Source organism: Bidens hawaiensis, unplaced genomic scaffold (genome assembly GCF_021521415.1).
Source record: "Bidens hawaiensis isolate Kalapana, Puna unplaced genomic scaffold, B.hawaiensis_p1.1 tig00018138_1, whole genome shotgun sequence".
NCBI classification, from domain to species: Eukaryota; Viridiplantae; Streptophyta; class Magnoliopsida; order Asterales; family Asteraceae; genus Bidens; species Bidens hawaiensis.
Window position 1 is genome coordinate 16804 of NW_027492743.1, and position 24453 is coordinate 41256.

General features: G+C 32.9%; 2 protein-coding genes across 2 annotated transcripts; both read right to left on the minus strand.

Annotated features, from left to right (window-relative positions):
• Positions 1 to 4899: 4899 nt before the first annotated feature.
• On the minus strand, positions 4900 to 9438 carry LOC143555505 (4-hydroxybenzoate polyprenyltransferase, mitochondrial-like). Its single transcript, XM_077045036.1, has 8 exons — positions 9430 to 9438; positions 8684 to 8797; positions 7861 to 8045; positions 7659 to 7728; positions 7450 to 7576; positions 6355 to 6513; positions 5339 to 5435; positions 4900 to 5081 (listed from the first exon to the last, which is right to left on the minus strand). The coding sequence occupies exons 1-8, from the start codon at positions 9436 to 9438 to the stop codon at positions 5012 to 5014; spliced, it is 831 nt and encodes a 276-aa protein (XP_076901151.1). The 3' UTR covers positions 4900 to 5011.
• A 1968-nt stretch (positions 9439 to 11406) lies between these two features.
• Positions 11407 to 24403, minus strand: LOC143555510 (mitogen-activated protein kinase 15-like). Its single transcript, XM_077045040.1, has 10 exons — positions 24398 to 24403; positions 16739 to 17147; positions 16529 to 16656; positions 15848 to 15907; positions 15609 to 15758; positions 15367 to 15522; positions 14586 to 14797; positions 12570 to 12674; positions 12358 to 12488; positions 11407 to 11975 (listed from the first exon to the last, which is right to left on the minus strand). The coding sequence occupies exons 1-10, from the start codon at positions 24401 to 24403 to the stop codon at positions 11674 to 11676; spliced, it is 1659 nt and encodes a 552-aa protein (XP_076901155.1). The 3' UTR covers positions 11407 to 11673.
• Positions 24404 to 24453: the final 50 nt, after the last annotated feature.

Below are 24453 nucleotides of genomic sequence, written 5' to 3' on the forward strand. Positions count from 1 at the left end.
CTGTAACCAAGAAGAAGAAGAAGAAGAAGAAGAGACGAGTAACTATTTGACCCTATGCTATTGTATTGTTGGGTGGTTAAGACCATATGGGTTGGTTTTGGGCTTACGTTGTTTTCGGTCTTTTAGGTTTTTAAGGTTGTTTTGACTTTTGAGCATTATATTTTGGGGTTGTCAATTTAATGAATAGCTTGTTAATTAATAATGACTAATTAGTTATTATATTTAAATATTAGTTAAAAGTATTTGGATTGCGTTAGCCGCGGACCATTGGGAATAAATATGATAAAAGATGGGATCGTTATCAGCTAATTCGTTAGTTGCAACTGTTAGCTATCAAATTATGATAGTTTGGATTAATAAAACTAATACACTTTTTTTTTTTTAAATAATGTGTAAATAGTTATTCACGTAAAAAGGAAATACAACAATGCGTACACACACAATGGTACGCTATTTCTCTTAAGAACATGATTTGTTGAACAATTTGTTTTTCGGAGTTTTGATAACTTGATGCTATCAAGTATTTAGTCTTAAAAGGTATCCTTAAAAAGTTTTTTTTTTAAGTTTGCTAAAGGTGTTCATGTGAGAGGATAAGAATTATTTGATTCTTTTACTTTTTTTAATAGAAATAATGTAAATTGAAAATACCTTTCTTTGAGACCTAATATGTCATATTTGATACCAGATTTTGATTACTATATGGTAGATGTAGTTTGATATTTGGTTGTATTTTGCTCCAACGATATGTTTAGAAATTTAAAATTGGTATCGCTTTGCAAACGTAGGTTGTTGTAGTAGGTTGCAGACCAAGTGTTTTTGTAAATGTATGTTTGAGAAAATGCCTTTAGATGGAGATGGATCTGATTCTTAAGACGAGTATTTGACCTTGTTGTATGTTGGTTGGTCTGGGTTAGTTTTTGAACTTAAACCAAGACAAAGATTGAGGTTTTGGTTTTAGACTTTAAGTATTTCGTAATCGGCTTTATCATTTAGACTTAAAATTTAGATCAGTTTTGGTCTTAAACTTTAAAGTTTTTGATATATTACAAATTGAGGAGATAAAGGGTCATTATTTGTAGTACTTTAAAACAGCAAAACTGAGTTGAGGGACTTTTTCTTGTTTTTTTTTGCATGTGCAGGGACTTATATATACCAAAATTATGTTGAGGGACTTTCATGAAAAACAAGAGAGTATGTTGGTTTTTGTTATGATATTATCCCATAAAAATGTATATGAAACAAATAAAAATGTATGTTGGTTTTGCAAATCATGAGAGCTCAACTTCATTGTGTTGGTGCATATACCTTTACATATAGAAACAAATATGTTCGGATCAAAACAGGTCATGCCCAGAATATGTTCGGTTCAAAACAGGTGATGCCCAATATGAGTTTTCTTTATCAAAATCAATCATGCTTTACAGAACTCAATCATCAATTACTATTTGAATATAACTTCTTTTGAAAATAACATATGCCTAAGTGGTGATTTTAACATAAAAATTTATTACAAATAAATAAGAAAAAGTTTAAAAATACACTTAAAAGAATGTACTTTGCAAATGCAATTTTGACCAAGGAATAGACTTTCAAATGCAGGCTGCAATGAATCTTTCAGGAATGACATAAGTTTGTTGAAGTTGAGAAATAGAAACTTTCTGCAAAAAAAATAAAAGCAAAATGAATTTCTAAAAAAAAAAATCATATTGTAGCTTATAACATTTCTGCATAATCTTGTCTCAGTTGCATAAAAGTCATCTTCTTAGAGTTAAGTTAGCTTACACCATTATAATCAATACTAAATCCGAGTAGATTTTGTGCTATCAGGACAGATTCAAATCTCAAAATACAGTTTGAAATGTCACAAAATGGCTAAGAAGCCTACATCATTATATGAATATATACTAAGAAACAAGTAAAAAACACTACAAAAAACCAGTTAAAATGGGTAAATATGCGAATTCAAAAGCTTTAGTACATATAAGGGTAAAATAAATCAAAATAGGCAAATTTGCAAGTTTTAAATTAAAGATGATAAATATGCATTTGAATTTTTGGGTTGGCAAATATGTAATTAAATCAGAATTACATGGGGGTGCGTTTTTTGACTGTACCCGAATAACAAACCCGACCAGAAGCAACCCGAATAACCCGACCCTAATAAACTCGTAACCCGAACCCGAGAATAAAGATTCGGGTTGGTATTCGGGTTAAAATGTCCAAAATCGGGTTGACCCGAACAAGCCGAATAACTCAAATAGCTGGTTCTGATGTTTTATAAGCATAGGGTAACCACATGCTCTCAATCCTGGTTGTCATGCGTGCGCATTAATATTTGAGTTGAAGCATGATATCTTCATTCAATTCATAATTTAATTTTACAAAACCCTAAAATCTCTATTCCTTTTATATATTGATCGGTGGTTCTCTTCATTCCAAAATCCACAGCTACACATCACATAGAATCACACAAAGCAATGAAGCACCTATGCTATCAATAGCGGTGCTATAGCGGTTATCGGTCCGGCGGTAAAATAGCGGTTCCGATAATTGCGGCGCTATTTAACGCTATTTCGCCGATATTTGGCCACCGATACATCGGAAATAGCGGTGAGATTCTCAGTTTAATATTTTTGACCCAATTGTTACTTTTTTTGGCCCAAACTGTAAGCCCATAACCCAATTTCATTATGATTATTATTGAACGATCAGCTTATTGCCCTAAAAATACCTCAATCGCTGCTAATGCTCATCTCCGATACCCGTTTCTTCAGCCGCTGCTGATGCTTATATATTTATGGCTTTCGATTAAGTGATTAAATCATGTCTTAAATTAAAAATATTGTTACTTTGTGTTTTGAACTATTGACTTTTATGATTTTGGTATTAAGACTTAAGTATTATTATTAGATAACTTTTGGTGTTATATATATATATATATAGATAGATAGAGGATCCAATACAATAATCCCTAATCGTACATTACGTACGCGACTCGCATCCCCGTCGATTTCAAATAACACGCGGTGGCAATATTGTAATATTCATCAAATCGTTGCTCCCATCGATTTCATCCACCTTCAACATGACCGTTCAGCAATCTGTCACCATCAAACGATCCTGTCCACCATCCACCATCCAGTGATTCCGTCCACCGTACACCATCTTCCTCCGTCACGACCTGTTGATAAAATTGACCAATAGAAATTGAAATTGTTGAACTAATTGACCAATTAAACTTTGAAATTGGTCCAATTAATCATCAATTTGAAGTTTCAATTGATCAATTTTGAGTTTTGAGTGATGGGTTTTAACTGAACGTTTAAAGTTTTAAGCGCCATTTGCAGAAACCCAGTTGCAGACGTTTCATATTTTGTTCATATGATCAAATCAATGATCAAATTAACGGCCGATTGACGATTATTTGATGATTATGAGATTATATGAAGTGATTTCAGTGTTCAATTTCATATTTACAGGTGTTTAATTTTTTTCTGTTAGTTTTAGAAGTTCTGGACACCCAGAACTTCTAAACTTTATTAGAACTTTTAAACTTTTTTTAACACCCAGAACTTCTTAGAACTTCTAAACTTTATTAGAACTTATAAACTTTTTTTAACAACCTGAACTTCTTAGAACGTATTAGAAAATTTCAAAGATGTTCATTGTTTTTTGAACATCCAGAACTTCATTGAACGTTTTAGAACGTTTAAATATGCTCTTTTTTGGTCAGAACGTTTAAAGGTTTTCAGTTTTGTTTCAGAACGTTTAAACATAATATTTTGAACCCTAATCAGAGCTCGATTGAGTGCGTTATTTCTGCAAATCCATAATCGATTGATGATTCTAAAGCCTCTTACACATCAATTCGATTGATTAAATCATCAATTTTGGTGTTTATTTTGGTCAGAACATTTAAACTTTGAGCAGAACGTTTAAACATGAACCCTAATCATAGCTCAATTAAGTGTGTTAATTTGTATTTTCATAATCGATTGATGATTCTAAAGCCACTTACACATCAATTCGATTGATTAAATCATCAATTTTTGATCTATTTGAAGATTTTTAATGTTCATGGACGTTCTATTTCAATTTTGGTTTTTGACTTTATAGATTTCATACTTTAAGTTGTGCTTAGAGTTTAGAAATTGGATTAGATTGAGCGACAAGTTCCGAATTTGGATCAGAGTTGATTTGTAATCGACGAATTTTGATCGCGAACTACTGTTGGGTTATTTACGAAATTGCCACCACGCGTTTTTTAATCAAACGCTCTGGAATGTCGCGTACCTAATGTATGATAAGCCATTATTGTACGTTAACCCACCCCTATATATATATACCGCTATCCCACCGCAATAACCGATATCTCAGATATCAGTCATTGACCGATATCCGCTATTTTTTGGCATTAACTGCATAGTGAAGCACCCCTACTTTAAATATTGTTATAGTTAAATATGGTTATATGTTGAGATTGATTTGATATAGTCTTATGAAGGTTTGAATTTTGATTTTATTTATGATCTTGTTAAAGATGATATTTTATAACTTGTTAAACCCGAAACCCAAAAAACCCGACCTTATTTGGGTCGGTTCTTGGGTCTATTTTCTTTGAGCTCAAACCCGAAAACCAAATAAATAACCCGAAGAACACCCCTAGAATCACAAATGTATGTAACAATATTGTGTTGAGACAAAATAAGTTGGAGATGCCTTTTTGTTGTAAATATAGTTTAGGATCTTAGTGCTTAAGAGATAACAGTAAGAGTATAATCAGTGTGATGTATTATAATTAAAGCAACAGATACAACCTATCTATCTGATTACTATTGAACAACCGTCCTAAATAACATAAGTATGGTGAGTTTTATCAATATAAGTAACGTGTACACCGAATTTTAAATGAACTGATACATCACTAAACCTGTTATTATCTGTTCTACTTTAAGTAACAAACATTTGAAAAGAATTTCTCAGTTTCAAGCGCACCGGTCTAGTCGAACCGCTATGATGATAGCCTTCCCATTAGAATGCCACCAAACACTAGGGCTCCAAACCACTTGTTGGACACAAATCTACAACAAAACAGGGAAAAAAAATTCCACATTAGATGAGGCAAATATTCGAAGAATTTATACTCCAATTCATGAAAAGAACAAAGACAAACAAAATTTATCACGGATTCATATGGGTAATAAGAACTCGAATCATATGATATCTGGTCAGCAAGTGTTTATTGGGTTCTTTACATAAAACTAGTTTTTTTAATGAAACTGTATTTCATCCAAAAGTACAATTTTTCTGGCAGAAGATACTTTGGGATATGACTTACTTTCTTCTGCAATCAGATGAAGAGTATATGTCCACTGCCCAAATTTGCCATGCTAATTGACCAGACGCTGCTGCCAAAAACACATAATACGGCAATCCTGCATCAAGATTCAAGACCCCGTTTATCGTACAGTTTCTTGTGAAACATTCTATTAAAAAAAGCATCATTTCTGATTTTATATAGCCCGTCGCCCTCGTTGCCGCCGCCGCCGTCGTCCTCATCATCGTTACAACCATAGTCACACGGATCGCGGTACGGTCCGGTACGCGATTCGTGCAATTTAAAAATCCGGTACGAGAGGGGTAGGCTCATTCGGAACGCCAATTCGGTACGCGGTACGGTGTACCATATAGTCCGGTATACTGTATCATATACAAAACAATCTACATATATTTTTTTAATAGTTTTCATAAGTTTCTAATATAAGTAAACTAAAATTTAATTTTAGATAAGCTTTATTTATGGTTAATATGTAAATAACATATACATACAAAATTAAAGGTAAATTTATAATAATAACTATAACTTAAAGGGTGTAGAATGTAAATTTAATATGTAGAAACATTTAGGTTCGTGATGTTTAACTTTAACCTAATTCCTAAATCGGCGCCGTTATCCTCTTCCGTCACAGCCTCCTTCACCGGAAGAAAAAAAACATTCAATTCGTTGAAAAATTAGTGAAAACAGGCCGTTGAAATTTCAATCAGCGAATTAATCAACCAAGTACGAGTTTTCATACAATTGGGAACGCGATTGCAAACATTCTGGAACGCAATTTACATGCCAAAAATACGATTTGGTTTAAAATCGGAAACTATGAATTTTAGCGATCCAGATCGCGTTTTCATAGCGATCGGTACTACTTTGTACCCGTTTCCGGTACGTGCATGAAGATCGCAGGGACTATCACGTTTCCTGTGACTATGGTTACAACTAACTGGCTGGATCTGTTTTTGTTGACTCGAAAGTCGAAACACTTTTTGTTTAAAAAAGTCAACTGGGAAGTAAAATATTACCAAGATTTGCATTGAAGCCACTGAGCGCAAGACCGCTAATGCACGCGATTCCAAATCCGCTGACCCATATTTTTGTGGAATCCCCAAATCTTAAGGCTGTAGACTTCACCCCAACTATTTTATCATCTTCTTTATCCTGGATGCATGTAACCGACAAATGTATTAAAACTCAAATTTCTCGACACAACAATCCTTGATCATATCCATTCAGATATTTTTTTCCCTTTGTGTTCTTTGAAAACTTAATCAATAATCACTTACAGTATTTGAATACTATAGTTTTGTTAACATATCAATAGTTAAATACTTCTTATAATTGAAACTTAAAAGCACCGGTGGGACCAACATGCATGATTTTGGTGCCAAACAGACATTATGTCATCATTTTGATTACTAAAGATGTAGACATAACATGATAATAGACCCTGAAAAGCATTCTAGATTTCTAGGTCGCTAAAAAATAATATCATATATATTATTCCCTCTATCCCATATATTTTCCACCAGAAAAAGAAACATGCAATTAATGCAGTTTTTAGTTCATTGAATGCCATTCTTTAGAAACTTATAAATAAAGGTGATGATTTGCACATTATGGATTGGACAACTGGGTAGTTTTTGAGTAATGGAACTTATGTTTTGATTGATTAATCAAGTATTATAAAAAGCAGCTGTATGTCTTCATTTAAGAAATTAAATGAAAACTACAATTACCCCAAGTCTCATCTTCTCCGTTGAATTATTGGAGGCTGATTCCATTGAACAAGATCGCATCAACGAAAGCAGAATGAAGATGACAGTTGAAACAATTTTCTCTAATTTTTTCATTCAACTCCTTAAAACAGAGACAGACAATTGTCTTTTATAATAACTGGATCCACTACTCAAAAAACTAGGCCCGTTACTCAAAACTACCCATTATTGACAACTGTTACTAGATGGAAACTAAATCCATCATGTGACTTTCATCCCACTTTAACAAGCTCGCCATTAAGCTACTCATTTTTATTAATTGGCAAACCATAGATAAACTGGCCGAGCTCTAGGCCAACCATATAAACTTCCATTTTCGACTTTTATAGTGCATACTTTTATAGACGAGTGTCCAACATACTCCAGAAAGATAAAGTGGCAAAACGATAGCAGGATCAAGGCTTCCTCTGATTGCAGACCATCCCAATAAGGCTCCCCAGTTGAAAGTCAAACCAAGAAAGGCTTGAGGCTGCAACAACCTCCGATGAATCAAAAAACATAACCAAGAAAGATATAAGACAACTACTATGAAACAAAAGTAGTTGTTTTACCCAAAATGTAATCCTTTTCATAAGAGGATATGTAAACACAAGTAGCAAAGATGAAGCCCCCAATACAATGCTGCAAGTAATCAATTATAATCATCATATAAAATGAATATCATGCGTTAGAGTAGTATAGCAATCTTTGAGGTTAATATGCAAATAGAAACATTAGAGCTATAGTCAAGTTAAAATTAGTCAAACTACTAACCTATAATTGTTTAGTTGGAGAAGAATACCAAGACCCAAGAGCAATTGTATACCAAGAAAAGAAATCCTCTGAAATGGAGTCAACGCGCCACTTGCAATTGGTCTTGACTTTGTTCGTTCCACCTGAGTCAAATAAAAACTCAAATCATTATTTTGTATAGCAAATGCCAAAAACAAAAAAAAAAACTATGGATGCTCAACGAATCGAATATCAAATTTTCGAATTAATCAAAGCGAATTATTTGAATATTTTTTTATTTTTTATCTATATTCGTATTCGAAATAGATTCAACTTATTCGAGTGAACTCGAATTCGAATATGCCCAAACTAATAAATTATTTTACTTTTATTTTCAAAACGACTTCAGTTTTGAATATGGAAGCATAAGACACTAGTAATAAATAAAATAGTTTCGTTTTTATTGAACTAAATGGTCGTTTATTGTTAGTAGTTTCAAATATGAAACCATAACACACTAATAGTTTAATCGAACATGGAACTAAATGGTTGTTTATTGTTAACAGCTTTATGTATCATATATGTGATATATATATATATATATATATATATATATATATGTATATATAACAATTAAAAGGATAAAATCAAATGTGTGTGTATATAAAAATAAAAAAATTTGAATCGAACGCGAATTGAGTTGACAACAACAACCATACCCAGAAGATCCCATAAATGGCAATGCTATATATATATATATATATATGTATATATAACAATTAAAAGGATAAAATCAAATGTGTGTGTATATAAAAATAAAAAAATTTGAATCGAACGCGAATTGAGTTGACAACAACAACCATACCCAGAAGATCCCATAAATGGCAATGCTATAAACAGGGTCTGGGGAGGGTGGGATGTAGGCTAACCGTACCTCTGTTCCAAGAACAGAGAGGTTCTTCCAGAGAGACCCTCGGCTCTGAAACTCATATACATTAGATAATATAAAAAGACAGAACTTAACAGAACATCTTTAGATGTTGGAGAAATAAAAAACTAGATACAATTAGTATTAAATAATAATAAAAAACATTAGTCATAATAATATATAGATAAATAAAGGTAGTGATAATGGTACTGGATAATGGAAATATACAATACTAGTTAAAAAAATATATATATATATATTGAATCGAACCCGAAGAAAACATTGATAATATAGAATTTGCAGCACAACACATGTCTAGAATCTAGATACAGATTCTAACTTTTGATAGCAACGGTGACAAAGTTATTATTGCTAAACACTTGAAAATACTATAGAGTTGAAGTCATACAAAGTCTATTTCTAATGCATACATTAGATTAATATTGTAGCAAAACCAGATGTCAGAAGATGTTGAAAGTTGAAACCTTTGTATCGGTCAATCAAATCATTAATAGTGCATCCGGCACCGCGTAAGAGAAAGGATCCACATCCAAACAATTGAAATCAGGAAGGTGTCCAGGTGATGCTGCTAATGTGATTGACCTAAACTAATTTGCAAGCTCAACATGTTCAATAATTTGCTCCAATTCATTTATACACACAAATTATAATTTAAATCTTACCACATACATGGTTGTTGAGATGATTATGTGAAGAATGCTGGAGGTGTGAGTTAGCAATTTGATGAAATTGAATTTAGGGTGCGTTTGTGTGCAGTCATGAAGTGAAGTAGAATTATTAGAGGTGAGGACGGAGTCTACGAGAGAGTAGTAGTAGTAGTAGTAGTAGTAGTAAAGCCATATCTGCTGCTAGCTATTGGGTTTCTGCACCTGTTGATACTTAAACGCATCAATGTGCTGCAGTTAACATCAAAGTTTGGCATTTGGATATGTTAGAATTGAATTGTTGGAATCTTTGTGTCTGTTAAATCTAAACTTCATTTAGCTAAGAATATTGAAGCAGTTGCTAATTTAATCAACAACATAAACCTAATTCATGTTCTACCACTTAATAATTATTGATTTGTACAAAGCTAATGATGTGTAATGAAAACAAAGTGTTGGATTAAAGGAGAACTCACAGGTTAGGTTTGGTGATGATTAAATGATTGATAGAAGCTGATTCCAGGTACGGCGGCGATGCTGATGGATGTCAGGTGACTGCCGCTGTGTTCCTGAGTTGTATACACGGAGAGAAAAGAAAGAGTGGAAAATGGGAGAATTTTAATGGAGAGGGAGCGAGAAATATCAAAAGAAAAGAAAGCCTTTCTTTTTATAAATGAACTCGGGTAGAGTGTTTGCGTGTTCGAGAAAATGTCTTCAGATGGAGATGGATCTTATTTTTAAGATTGCCATCGCTTTGTAAATTGTTGTCATCACAGCATCACACGAGTTACTACTAGTTGATTATAATATATATGGGCTAAAGTATTTGGGTTGAAGTATTTGATTAATTCTTATAGATTACTCAAAACTGAAAATATAAAATAAACATAGAACTAAATGAAGTTTCTGATGGCTTTGGGCGCCTCTTTTGGCCATAACTCGATGTCAAGTGGGTTGATTGGTGTGGAGAATAACCTTGCCCTTCGTGGGAGGCTCCGATACGTAGGTTGCAGACCAAGTGTTTGTGTAAATGTCTTTCGAGAAATGCCTTTGAGTAGATCTGATTCTTAAGATGAGTATTTAATTTTGTTGTATGCTGGTCGGTCTGGGTCGGGTTTGAACTTAAACCGAGCCAAAAATCGAAGTTTGGGTTGTAGACTTTTAGGTATTTCACTATTTCATAAACAGTTTTGTCATTTGGGCTTAAAATTTAAGTCGTTTTGGACCTAAATTGAGCCGAAAATTAAAGTTTTGGTTTTTTAACTTTAGGCTTTTGATTTTTGGTTTTGTCATTTAAATTTGATTGTTTGGCGTGAAAATAATTTGACTTTAAATAATTAATTTGAGGCTAAACTTTTTTGTTAATTAAAACCTATTGTATACATATTTTGGCTAAAGTATTTGAGTTACACTTTCGGGCACAAGTCATATAGCTCAAACGTGGTATGAGGTCCTATACGAGTTAGGAAGCCCTATACAAGTCGTATGGGAGCTATATGACCGGTATAGACCGCAAAAAAGTCGTCATTAAGTTCCCTCCGTACATTTGTCAATCATAAGATGCGTATACGACTCCTATAGCCCCTATACGAGTCTTATAAGATGGTAAAGACACCATAAAGGTGGTGTTCGTATATAACATCCCTTCTTTCTAACAAATAAACAGCCATTAAATTTTCCTAGTTTATCACTTTCCCAATCATTCAAACCAATACCCATTTTTTGACTTAATCAAACAGTCGAGTTACAGCCTAAAGTGATCGATTGCAAACCTTGACAAATTTTGGAAAACGGGTCAACAATTCAACATTTAACATCCTACAGCCTACTGTTATGCACCATAACCAAATATTTTTTCATAACTTTTGATTGTTGGGTCAAGATAAACATCTTTTATTCATTGGTACAAGTTGGTTTTTAACTATAACTTGTTTATTGTAGACTTTGACTTCTGCTTATATGCACAAACTGCATATTCACCTTCTTTAAACAAAAGTACATACACATTACAAACAATACAATTCAAAAAAATCTGGTCTTCAACAATAGTTATCTTTACAAGTCAAAAACATTTAGTAAGCTAGTGCATCGTTATTCGCCTGTTAGCTGCTTAACAGTCGTCTTAACTGTTAAGCATGTAATAATATCATCACCGCCCCCACACCAGATAACCCAACCCAACAAAACTTGCCAAATAACTGACGCCAAGGGGTATTATAGTCAATTCACTTACCAACAAAACCTTGACGCCCGTTAACAAAGTCAATACCACTGACTAGCGGGCCCGCTTTGAGCAGCAGCAACTTTTCTGGGAATGTATGGAGGTCGGGCCTGTAGCCCGTTTCCAGAAGCATCTATAGCGGTTTCTATATTATTATCGGTTTTGCACACGGATGCACTGCTGTTTCTTCTAGGGTAAGAAGAGGCGGGAAGCGGGTACTGGGTATGGGTCAGGACGGGTAGTGGATTATTATTATTCCTACTTAACCTTCGTTGTTCGAGAGCTTCGTTGTTATAACGTGTTGCAGAACCAACTACTTTACTGGGCCTTGCAGCAACCCCCCCTGTTCAAGCAAGCAAAGATACATAAATAATAATAACAATAATAATAATAATAATAATAAATAATATTGTAATAGGATTATGTACTATGATGTACCGGTATTAAGCATGGTATTCTACTGTATTATTTATTGATCGTGTATTTATCAACATCAATACTACAATGAATGATAAATAAAAGATATTTGATCGCGTTAAAATATAAATATACCAATTCCTTATGTACTAAAACATGTTATTATTATGTTAAAACACAAGAGGCGCTTCGGATGCACGCGTTACACAACTTTGAGGACGCCTTGCACCCAAGCGCGTATTTTGAATATGATATAATGAATATCTTAATCATAGTTATATGACAAGAGCATAACTCAGTAATCAAACCTTGGATGGTTTGAGGAAGTCTGGTCATTGGCACAGGGTTAGTCATGTACTGGTTTCCGTCTTTAATTGAACACTTTGAGATACCATTTGTAACTTCTACCGCACTCTCTTTTGGATATACTACACAAGCCCTACACCCAAAATTGTATTATTATTACCATCATAATTATTGAATTAATATCACTTTTGTAATCATAACAACTATATATTACCTTGGCAATGATGAAGATTGTTGCCTCTCTAGAGGTGCAGCAGCTGTACCTTTGCCATAATGTTCCTCAAGATGAGCAAACTGCTTCTTGAATTGGTCAACAGCACTGTAAAGTCAACATAATGAAGAACAAAAATTAGCTACATATTAGTTAATATCAAGTATATTTATATGTCAAATTAAAAAAAGAGTATCATCCATGAACAAATACTAAAAAAGGTAATTTCAGCCCGTCTATGTGGAACTGAGCTCATTTGGGTTTATGTTATATTGCTAACGGGTCAAAGTAGGTGCGTAAAAAATAATTTTTTTTATAAACGAGCAGAAAAGAAACAGGTCGAACGGTAGAAAAGTCACCTCCTAATTGTTTATTTAAAAGAAATTATCCTTAATTTTATTGTAGTTTTTAAGTACATTAATACATACTCAGTATAATAACCATTAACAAAAAATCAAGAAAAGTTGTTCAATTTATGAAGTATAAAGAGTTAAATACAGTATTAGTCCGTGTGGTTTAAACATAATAACCATTTTAGTCCAAAACTTTAAATTTGACTTCTTTAGTCCAATAGTTTGATTTTCATATCAGTTAAAGTCCAGCTCACTAACCCCATCCAAAACTTCTGTCAACTTAAAAGACTAAAATGCCCTCAGAGTATTTGTGCTTATAGATGAACACAATTCCACGAGTAAAGTCGGGTTTAGAGGCGAGTGATGAATATTGGGTGTCTATATTAATATATCATAAAACAAAATTAAAATATGTGGCAAATTTGACCGGTTTTCTGAGTGGGTCTAACAAAAAAGTTAACTAAAAAGAAACCGAGTCAAAAGGCAGCCAGTATTCTTTTAACATATTTAAAAGCATATGATTTTTAGATTGCATTATTAAAAGGTTCAAATTTTTGTTCTAATCATAGTTATCAAATACGCTAGGCGCACTCAAGGCACATAGGCCTCGCTTGGGGCCTAGGCGCAAAAAAAGCAAGGGCCTGAAGAAAAAAAAAAGCGCACTAAAATAAAAAAATAAAAAATTTAAAATACATATAATGTACATGAAAAATAATGTTATTCTTCAAATAAAATAAACAAAGTTATCATATGACGTTTAATTAGTACCAAAAGTTTTAAAATAGTCAAGATTCAAATGTACTTCCAAACTTGAATAACAAAATGTGTCAATATAATGCCTTTGACCTCTCCAAGATCTAAGTTTCAATAGCACTCGGTGCATGTCTTTTGCTTGGCTTTTATCCATAGTTGTCAATAGCGAATAGCGGTAAATAGCAATGGGTCACCTATATGCTATGTAGCGAATAGCGGTAAATAGCGACCGCTATTTCATATTTAGCGATAAAGGAGTAGAAAATTTTTAAGCAAATAATTAGGGTTTATATTTACAAAATAAGCTTTTACGATAGAACTTGTGGAAGGTGCAGCTGTTTGGTCGATAAACAAGCCTAAAAATAGGTTTCTACAATTTTTTACATTAAAAAATATAAAAAAACCCTAAATACCGCTATAATCACGCTAAATGACCGATATTTAGTATATAGCGACCTATAGTCGCATCGCTACGTAGCGCGCTATAGCGCCCGCTATCACCGCTATTGACAACTATGCTTTTATCGTCACGTGTTCTTGTCATAGACATTGCCGAAGCGCTCACCTCGAAACTAGAAGCGCATTTATTGAGCCTCACATGAAAAATGGGCCTAGGCGCAAGAAGCGAGAGCTTTTAATAACTATGGTTCTAATTAAATAGCTTCTACACGAATTTATTGAGCCTCGCCTGAAAAAATGGGCCTAGGCGATTGTAAACAAAATTCAATAGAACCACTTACTTTTCCTGCCTCCCTCCTTACACCCCTATATATTATGCTTAATCGCCATTCCTATTGGCGAGAACCCCATTTGTAACTGAGAAAAAAGGTAAGCCCCCTAAGCGATCAAACCCCCATAAAATGCACTAGTTATATTTAGAAAAAAAAATCTTTCTACACCCATATTTATTTACCTCGGATACATGAAGCCTGTTGGTTCAGCTCCATCCAAAAATTCTTTTAACATATTGGGATGGTATTCCAGAATCTCTCTATAAATCAATTCACGCATATCGTCTTTTGTGATCTTTCTTCTTTCGAACTCAAACTCCATCTTTGTAACCGGCTGAGCGGACGGTTCCCTCTCAACTTTAGCCAGATTCTTAAAATACGGGTCACAAAGCGCCTAATACAATGAGTGAAATAAATATTTTACTTTTTTGCAAATATAATGACTTTCAAATAAGAAAAAGATTAGCTTTACACAAAAGCCACTCAGTATTTTTGTTCCTCTAAAGTCACTCAATTTTGATCAAGTATTCAAAGTCCCTCAGCCCACTTTTGCTATATTGAAGTCCCTATACTTGTCTAGAAAGCATGTATTTCTGAAAAAAAAAACAATATTTGAAATAATGACTTGTTACTCCTTAATTTATCAATATCAAGATCACACACACACACACACACACACACACACACACACATATATATATTACAAATTGAGGAGATAATGGGTTATTATTTGTAGTACTTTTTCACAAGTACATGCATTCTAGACAAATGTAGCTACTTTAATACAGCAAAACTGGGTTGAGAGACTTTTTCTTGTTTTTTTGGCATGTGCAGGGACTTATATACATACATACCAAAATTATATTGAGGGACTTTTTCGTGAAAAAAAAGAGAGTATGTTGGTTTTTTATGATATTAACCCATAAAAATGTATATGAAAATTCTAAATAGATAAAACATTACCTCCTCAGCGGTAGGCCGATCTTTAGGCTCAAACGCAAGCATTCTTTCTAATAAACGAAGCGCAAGAGGATCCGCATTTGGAAACTTCTGAGAGAAAGGAATCGGTTTCTTCTTTCTCATACTGCTCAAGTATCTTCTTGCTTTCTCATTTCTTATCTGTTTTGTGTAACATTACAATATTAAATCAACATTTATATGCATAACATAATAAACACATAACATTCAAAGGAAAAAAAACAAACCCTGGCAATAGCTTCAGGTGATGGTGTCCCTAAAAGATCAGTCATTAGATCCAACTGATGCACCACGTTTTTCCCAGGAAAAAGCGGTTTTCCAGTTAAAAGTTCTGCAAAGATACAACCAATGCTCCATGTATCTATAGCTGGTGTGTACTACACAAAAATAATCAAGTCAAATTAGGTGTTGACTTTGATTTCCCTATACTACTAAATGGTTAAAAATTTCGGTACTGTATTTTTACCTTAGAGAAAAATGATCCACATAACTCAGGAGCCCGGTACCATCTTGTTGCAACATAATCCTGTGAACAAATAATATAAGCATTTACTTGTAAACAGGTCATTTCTTGTTAACTTTTGACGGGTCAAACCGTTATAATAAAGAAGTATAGTTAGAAGGAAAACTGTTCTAACCAGGCACAACTCAAAATGTACAGCAAAAAACGGTTTGAACGGGTCATAAGTACCCACAGTGCATTTTTAGTTCATAAAACCTCCTAGATCATCCGAAAATTTTAAATGTTATTCAAATAATGTAATTTCTAAGAAAGTTTGCCAAAAAAGTATAGCAATCAACTAATCATTAATTAACAAATAAACGTAGCCTCAAAGTTTCAAGTCCAAACACATTATTTTGTGCCCTTTTCTTTACAACCTAATATTTGCAAGTCCAAATGGTAATTAAAAAAGGAAACCAAACAGAACCCATTGTGAAAAAACCAAAATCAAACAGTTTTCAAAAACCTAAAAATCCAGTTTTTGGTTTCTGGTGCAGTTTGAGCTCAAAACCGATCCATGCAAAAATGCATGTTTGGTATTTGAAAGACTCGTCTCACGCTAAAAACTACTTATTCCATACAAAAATACCACCCATTTGGACCCATCAAAAAGTATATATTATATTATACGAGTTAGATACATACTGTCCAGAATATTGCAGTAGGTGTATCATTGAATGCAACTCTTGCAAGACCAAAGTCACAAATCTTGAGTTTACAGTCAGCATTCGCCAAAATATTTTTTGGTTTTAAATCTCTATGATAAACATTTGCTGCAAAAAGAGTAATTCAAAATCATTCAGAATCCACATATACATAACTAAACAAATGATCACATTATTTAACTGTTATAACCTGAATGTATATACTTCAATCCTCTAAGAAGCTGATAAAGAAAAAACTGATAATGTTCTGGAGTCAAGTCATCATTAGCCTTGATAACTTGATGCAAATCCGACTCCATAAGCTCAAACACGACATATATATCTTTAAATTCCCGTCTTGAAGGCGGTAATAATATGTGCTTGATCTCCACAATATCCGGATGGCGAAGAAGCCTAAGAAGCTTGATCTCACGAAGAATGCGAGTGGCATCTGAAACGTGTTCGAATATGTCGTTTATCTTCTTTATTGCTACTTTTTCACCAAGATGTGTGTCATATGCAGAACACACAACACCATAGCTTCCTTTACCAATCACTTCCTCTATTTTATACCTACTTCCTTCACCATATTCTGTGAAGAAATCAAACTCACCAGATCCCTACAATATCAAATGATTTATAATTATTTAAATATATTTTTTTATTATTTTTAACCACAAAAATTGCAAAAATCATATTAGCAAATTCCCAATATCCAACCAAAGAATTCATGTTCTTACAACATAATATCAAACAATAAAGAAAATGAAACTACTCATCAAAATGTTTGTAAATCCCAACACCCCCATCAAAGATTTTCTTTTCTTTTTTTAATACCTAATATCAAGTAATTAAGAAAATGACACTAAAAACTCACAAGATCCATGCAACATCAAATTATTTATATACTTTTAACCACACAAAAAAAATGCAAATTATATTAGCAAAAATCCCACCAAAGATTTTCTTTTTTTCTAGTAACATATTAACATCAAACAACAAATAAGAAAATATTAAGTTAAATAAGATTTAACAGCCACCTTCCTTTGATCAGTAGTCTGCATGATGAGTATGAGTATGAGTGCGGCAATTCATCAAACACCTTATTATAAAAACCCCTTAGTATCTATCAGCTAGTGGATCTAACTACCTACAACCCTAAACTTATTTTCCGCCAAAAGGATTGAATATCAAAAAAAAGTGGGTGGTTTTTGTTAGTTGGGTTAAAGGGTTTTGAATGAATGAATGATTATTATTATTATTATTATTATTATTATTATTATTATTATTATTGGTGAGATGCAGAGATCAAGAAACTGAAAGAAAGAAAGAAAGACACCCTCGTGGGTTAAAGTGGAGAGAGAGAGACAGAGAGATGAAAATGAATGGAACAAACAAAGAAAGATAATGGATTTTGGATCTGGAACAAACACATATAAGGGATTATTTTTCATTTTATCTACAAATATTAGTTCTATTTATATCGGTGAAAAATATTTCAAACCTCGTATATAGATCAAAATAGTCATTAATTTTTTGGTTGGATTTTACTTAGCTCTTGATCGGTCGGTTTCAAAATTTTAAAATCGTAGTAAACGTTTTGGTTCACTGTTTACACCAAAAATTAGACTAGACTGCTATAATTAATTATATTTAATTTTTAAAATATTTTATAATTAGATATTATTAGTATTGTATATCACACTTAAATAAAATTGTATTATGACTAATTTATCTTAAGCAAACCGGCTAAGTGACTATCCAATTTATATGAGCCTAATAACCCTCTAAGGTTAAGTGAAATCCATTTTAAAGCTATTGAATTGAAATGGCTCTTAAAGATGATTGAAATTGTTTTATACATTGGCTATGTATTTTGTGACTTAAAACATTTTGTCTTTGTCAACTAGTACTAGATTACATGGAGCATTAGAAATTGTTTTTCTGCTAAGTCGTGTTATTTTTTTGGGCAAGTACTATGCTAGCTTTTATATATTTTATATGTTACTTTTTTTGTAATATTATCAAAATTTATTAACTTTTTAAGGATAAAATTCAGTTAATAGAAATTTATAAAATAGTATTTTGTGTAATCATATCGTGCAATATAAAATTACAGTATTTGTATTATGGTAAAGTTATTTTTCGTGTAATGTCTTCTTATCACACAAAGTTTATGTGGGGGTATAATTGTGTATATGAAGCCAAAATTACACACAAATGTTAGATGATTACACATGAAGTAAAACAGTTGCGAATGAATATAAATAATTACACATGATGGAAAATAATTAAGCATAAAGTAAAACAATTATGCAATGAAGAAAAAGAATCTTGCACGTTGCACAACAAATTTGGGTTTTTTGAAAACGTCATATGGTATTTAAATTAAAGATAATAAAATGTTCAAATTTATGGTGTAGTTGTTTTAAAATAAAATGATATACAAAAAAGTTATTAACATTTTAAAAAGGTATGAGAACTTGAAAACAATCAATAATTGTCCTTGATCTATGTTCTGTAATTACAATTAGTCACCGTCTATCTGTTTTAATTCAAATCAATGACCCATAATCCTTCTCACACTTGGTATAATAAGAAGACTTTGTATCGAATCATTTATCCATTTGTCTAGTATCGAATTATTTATCCATTTGTCTATTTGTTTGTCATTATTATATTATAAATTTAAAAATGTTTCAAATTCAGATTTTTTTTAACAAGACAGCTCGCTCTCTCTCTCTCTCTCTCTCTCTACATCTGTGTTTGATTTGCAATTCGAGTGCTATTTACTTCTTATTGTTGCTAAGGGGTTTAGTTTTTCTGCGACAGTACTTTGTGTAGAAATTTCAAACAATAAAACAAAACGGTACTTTATGTAGAAATTACGACTTTGTTCGTTTTTCAGCGATTTCAGAGCTAGGGGTTTAGTTGATTTTGGGGATATATGAGAGAGAGAATGAGACAGACGAGCAAGATTTAGGGGAAAAAGAAAAGAGCACGAGTAATTGAGACCGGAAGTAAGTAACTTCAATTAAAAAATATTAAAAGTTATGAATAGTAAATGTGTATGAGATAACATAAACTTGACATTAGTAGTTATAATATATTATTTAGACTTGAACAACTATGATTATAGCTATAAGCCTCTAATTATAATATAATTCTTATTATTATATTTTAGTTTAATTAATACTGTTTAAAGCAAATGCATCCCATTAACTGCTCCTGTATGTTTTATTTAGGAAAAAAGAAAAGCTAATAATTAAAATAGGTCAACAACAATTGTTGGTCTCAGGTTTTTGTATGATTTGAGAAGAACGTGGATGTTTTAACTTAAAATAAAGCTAATAATAGACTTTTTCAATGTTTAACTCTATAATGATTAAAGTATTGATTTAAAGAAGTCAAACCAATTATTGAATAACATGTTTTTAGTCAAGATAGATCTGGATCAATTCATATTATTTGAGCACTAACTAGACGCTTGCAATGATCACACAACACTAAATTTACTTTATGAACAATGAATATATGAACATATGATGCTACAGCATTTGGGTTGATTTTTCATGTAATTTTATGGAAACCCAACTGGGTGTTCTTTATTCGGTTTCAAATCGATTAATTTGTAAATTAGACTGAAACTCTTGGAAATCAAACCAATTACATTTGATTTCTACTTAGGTTTAACCATTATTCGATTTCAAACCAATTAGTATGAAAATCAAACCTAAACTCTTTGAAATGTAACCAAATTTCGTATTGAATTGTCAGTTAGAGGGCACAGAGTTGGGGATTTCAACCGGGGGGGGGGGGGCGTGGAAACCAAATTCCCAGGTGGGGAATTCACACCCCTTGTTTTCGGGGGGTTTACACAAAAATCGTTGATAGATCACCGGTTTTTCATGGGAGTGATGTGTTATGTTGGCCCACTTCAATGATCAAATGACTCTTAAGCTTAAAAAAGAAAATCAAATCAATCAATCAATCATACCCAGTAAAATCCCACCGACAGCAAAGCTATAGGTAGGGTCTGGGGAGGGTGGGATGTAGGCACACCGTACCTCTATTCAAAGGAATAAAGAGGTGGCTTCCAGAGAGACCATCGGCTCTAAGTACATGTGTATGTGTATGAGTATGAAGCAAAATAAAGGAAATCAAAGTTTAACAGTTATATAAAAACTACTACTAATTATAATAATATTAATAATAAGGTCACAGTTTAACAGCTATATAAAAGCTAATAATAATTATAATAATAATAATAATAATAATATATGTAAGGGAAATACCATTATGGTATGTGACCTAAATAAGTCAAGTCTAAGCCCTAAGATATTCAATTCTCTCTAAAAATCTTTAACTTTAATTCTATTTCTCCACGAATTCCTATCCTCAACCATGTCCTCGGAGAGGTTTAGGTCTATCAAATCATGCCTAATCCTCTCATCCCAAGTTAATTTTGGTCGTCCTCTACCCCTCCTCCCCTCTATAGTAATGTTTTCTACGGATCTAACAGGATTCGTCGTCTGTCTTCTCTTTACATGTCCAAACCATCTCAATCTCCACTCTCTTATCTTGTCTGCTATGTTCGCCACCCCTAATCTCTCGCGAAACACAACGTTTCTTATTCGGTCTAGCCTTGTGTGCCCACACATCCAACGTAGCATTCTCATTTCTGCTACCTCCATCTTCCGCACTTGTGCCTTCTTGATGATGATTAAAAAAGAAAGAAAGAAAGAAATTAACCCTATACATATCACTCATTTCATTCAATATTTTCACATATTTATACTCTCTCAACTCTTTACCCTTAAATTACAAAAGAACTATATGGAGCAATCAAATCTCATTCCCAAACAGAGAATTACCACGAACGTGGAGCTACGAAGAAGTGGTGTTGGCAAACGCTTGGTCCATGTTTCCGAAAACTTGGTTCCCATGGACCAACGAATGTTGAACTTTTGGCAACTGGTTTTCAACTATTTTGTGCGAAAGAGAGGATCAACATATTGTAATGTGGACCAAATATATTCGAAATGGCAAAATATGATAACACAAATTAGCGCTCATGATAAGCACACGTTAGAAGTGAAACAGAAGTTGAAAGTTGTGGAATTGGGAATATTGTTTTTACGTTTTTTTAATTAATGAATAAGTACTGTTTAATTGTTTATGTATTTTTTTAATTAAATATTTTATGTATTTTAGAAAATATATTAAAGCCAAGTAAATTGAACAGGACGACACTAGGCCGTTTGGAGAAAAATGGGAAAAATCTGGAAAAAAACGGAAAATGCTGACAAATATGTGACATGAAAAAATTGGAAAAAATGGAACTTTTGAGAGCACTCCTCGCGCTCTTAAATCAAAACCAGATTAGATAATCGCTTTTCGCTTTTATATACTCAATAGGTTAAAATAAATAAATAAAAACCTAACTACATGTATTAGGCTATTAGGCTATGAACTATCAATTTGTATGGTCCATTTAACATCAATCCCATTATAAAATTCAGGAAACTGAACTGAGAAACCTGAAATCTATACCGATGAGCACCTCTAAAGCACGGAAACAACAGGGAAGGTTGAGTCCCCGTCCCGGGGACGACATGGGGATGGAAACGCCGGGAGACGCCGAGAAACGTTTCAACGGCCGCTTCGGCAAATCGAAGACGGTTTAGGCAAGGTACATGATACGTTTTTGCCCAGATTTAGGGTTTTATTATATACAAGGGCGGATTCAGGAATTTTTTCCAGTGGGTTCACTGTTTTTAATTGCTCTAATTTTGTACGACCAAGCATAAAAAAATTTCGAGTCGGTTCGAAGGTTTGAATTAGTTCAACAGTCCGGGTCGTATAAGGTTCATTACATAATAAAAATACGAAAAATTAACAAAAAAACAAACATCTTCCTAGAAACAAAAACAAATATAGGAAAAATAAAGAAAGAAAGAAAAAAAAGAAGAAACTAAATATGAAGCTAGAAGGGAACAAAGAAAGAAAGGAAAAAAAAAAGAATTAAGCTGAAGCTAGAAAGGAACAAAGAAAGAAAGAAAAAAAAAAGTATTAAGCTGAAGCTAGAAAAAAATAAAGAAAGAAAGAAAAAAAAGAATAAAACTAACACACAAAGTTATAGCAAGCAAGGAGTTTCGAACCCCGGTTACTCAATTCATTTAAAGGAAGGGTAATTTAAAGAAAGGGGGTTTACCACTTGACCAAAGTTCCATGTTGTTTACGAGTTCGCTTTCAAAATATATGTGGGTTTACTTTCACAATTTATATAGGTATTCTATATAAATTTCGAAACTCAGTGGGTTCCCGTGAACCCGTCCAAAGTCCTTAGATCCGCCCCTGATTATACATTTTTTCAAATTCCAAGTATAGTGATTTTAATATAAAACAACGTGGGCCTATTCCTGTTTATAAACTATATGTTCCGATGGCAGGAATTTGAAACGAACTTATTATTCCCTGTTTATAAACTATATTAGCATGTTCCTCCTGTTTATTATCAATATTCATCAATCTTCTCAATTCTCAGTTTCTCACTTCATCGCTTCTTCATAATCGATTATTGATGGCTTCCCAAGACAACACAAAGAGCATCATCTACTACTGTTCCCGTAGATGAACCACCATTGTGGGATTACGTAACTAAAATAAAAGCAAAGTACGGCAAGAGGGACATGGAAATTTAAGTGCAAACTTTGCGGTGAAACAAGACAAGGATCTTATTCGAGGGTTAGAGCACATGTGTTTGGTATAACAGGTAATATTTGTAGTGTTTTATACATTTATAGAATGATAATTATTGTAGATTGGTTGTTGTGGTTTAGAGTTATTGTGTTCTAGATTCGATTATTTATGTAGGTTTGCTAATTGTAGATTTAGAATTATTGTGGTTACAGTTTTATATATAAAACATAATTGTATTAATCGATTTTCGTTATTATTTGCAAGTTTATACATAAAACTCCTTCAAAGATAAACTTTTTAGTCGGTGAACAATTTTGTTTTTCTATTTATACAGGTACTGGGATTAGTATTTGCAAGAAATCAACAGCGAGTGACAAACTTGAGATGAAATGGTTAGAAGCGTATGAAGAGAAGAAAGCCCAAGACTGAAAGAAATTGGGTTGTCATGTGAAGGTGGTGTTGGATTTAAGAAAAGAAAAGGTATTTCATCACTCATTGATAGACTTTTGGTGTTGAAATAAAGGATCAATTAGATCAAGAAATAGCAAGAATGTTTTATACAGGAGATTTACCTTTTAATCTTGCAAGAAATCCATACTATGTTAGGGCTTTTCGGTTTGCTGCTGATAATAAAATTGTTGGTTATGTACCTCCTAGTTATAATAAGCTCATAACAGCGTTACTACAAAAAGATAGATGGTTGGAGTGATCTTACAAGAAAACCTCTAATTAATTTCATGGCTACCTCAGGCAGTGGTCCTATGTTTCTAAAGGCAGTGAATTGTTTCGGGTATGTAAAAGATAGATTTTTATTGCTGATTTGATGAAAGAAGTCATTAATGAAATTGGTCACCAAAATGTTGTGCAAATCATTACTGACAATGTAGCAAATTGTAAGGCAGCTGGAGAAATTATATAGAGTCAGTTTACTCACATCTATTGGACACCATGTGTTGTTCATACTTCATACGCTTAATCTTGAAGAACATTTGTTCACCAAGGTATGTGGAAACAAATACAACACCATATGACGAGCGCAAATGGATAAAAGAAGTTCACACAGATGCACTTGCAATAAAAAATTTCATCATGAACCATAACACGAGACTCTTAATTCTCAACAAGTTTTCTCCTATTAGACTGCTTTTGGTTGCCGATACTCACTTACCTCCATCGTTGTGATGCTAAAGAGATTGAAACTTATCAAAGGGGTCTTCAAGCTAT

Coding starts and splice junctions, on each gene's coding strand:
- LOC143555510 (XM_077045040.1), bottom strand. Junction 16,657..16,738: donor ATTGAAGTATATACATTCAG/GTTATAACAGTT, acceptor CTCTTTTTGCAG/CAAATGTTTATCATAGAGAT. Junction 12,489..12,569: donor CAATCTTCATCATTGCCAAG/GTAATATATAGT, acceptor TTTTGGGTGTAG/GGCTTGTGTAGTATATCCAA.
- LOC143555505 (XM_077045036.1), bottom strand. Junction 8,046..8,683: donor CCATTTATGGGATCTTCTGG/GTATGGTTGTTG, acceptor GAGCATCCATAG/TTTTTTTTTTTGTTTTTGGC. Junction 5,436..6,354: donor TGGCTTCAATGCAAATCTTG/GTAATATTTTAC, acceptor ATCTTGATGCAG/GATTGCCGTATTATGTGTTT.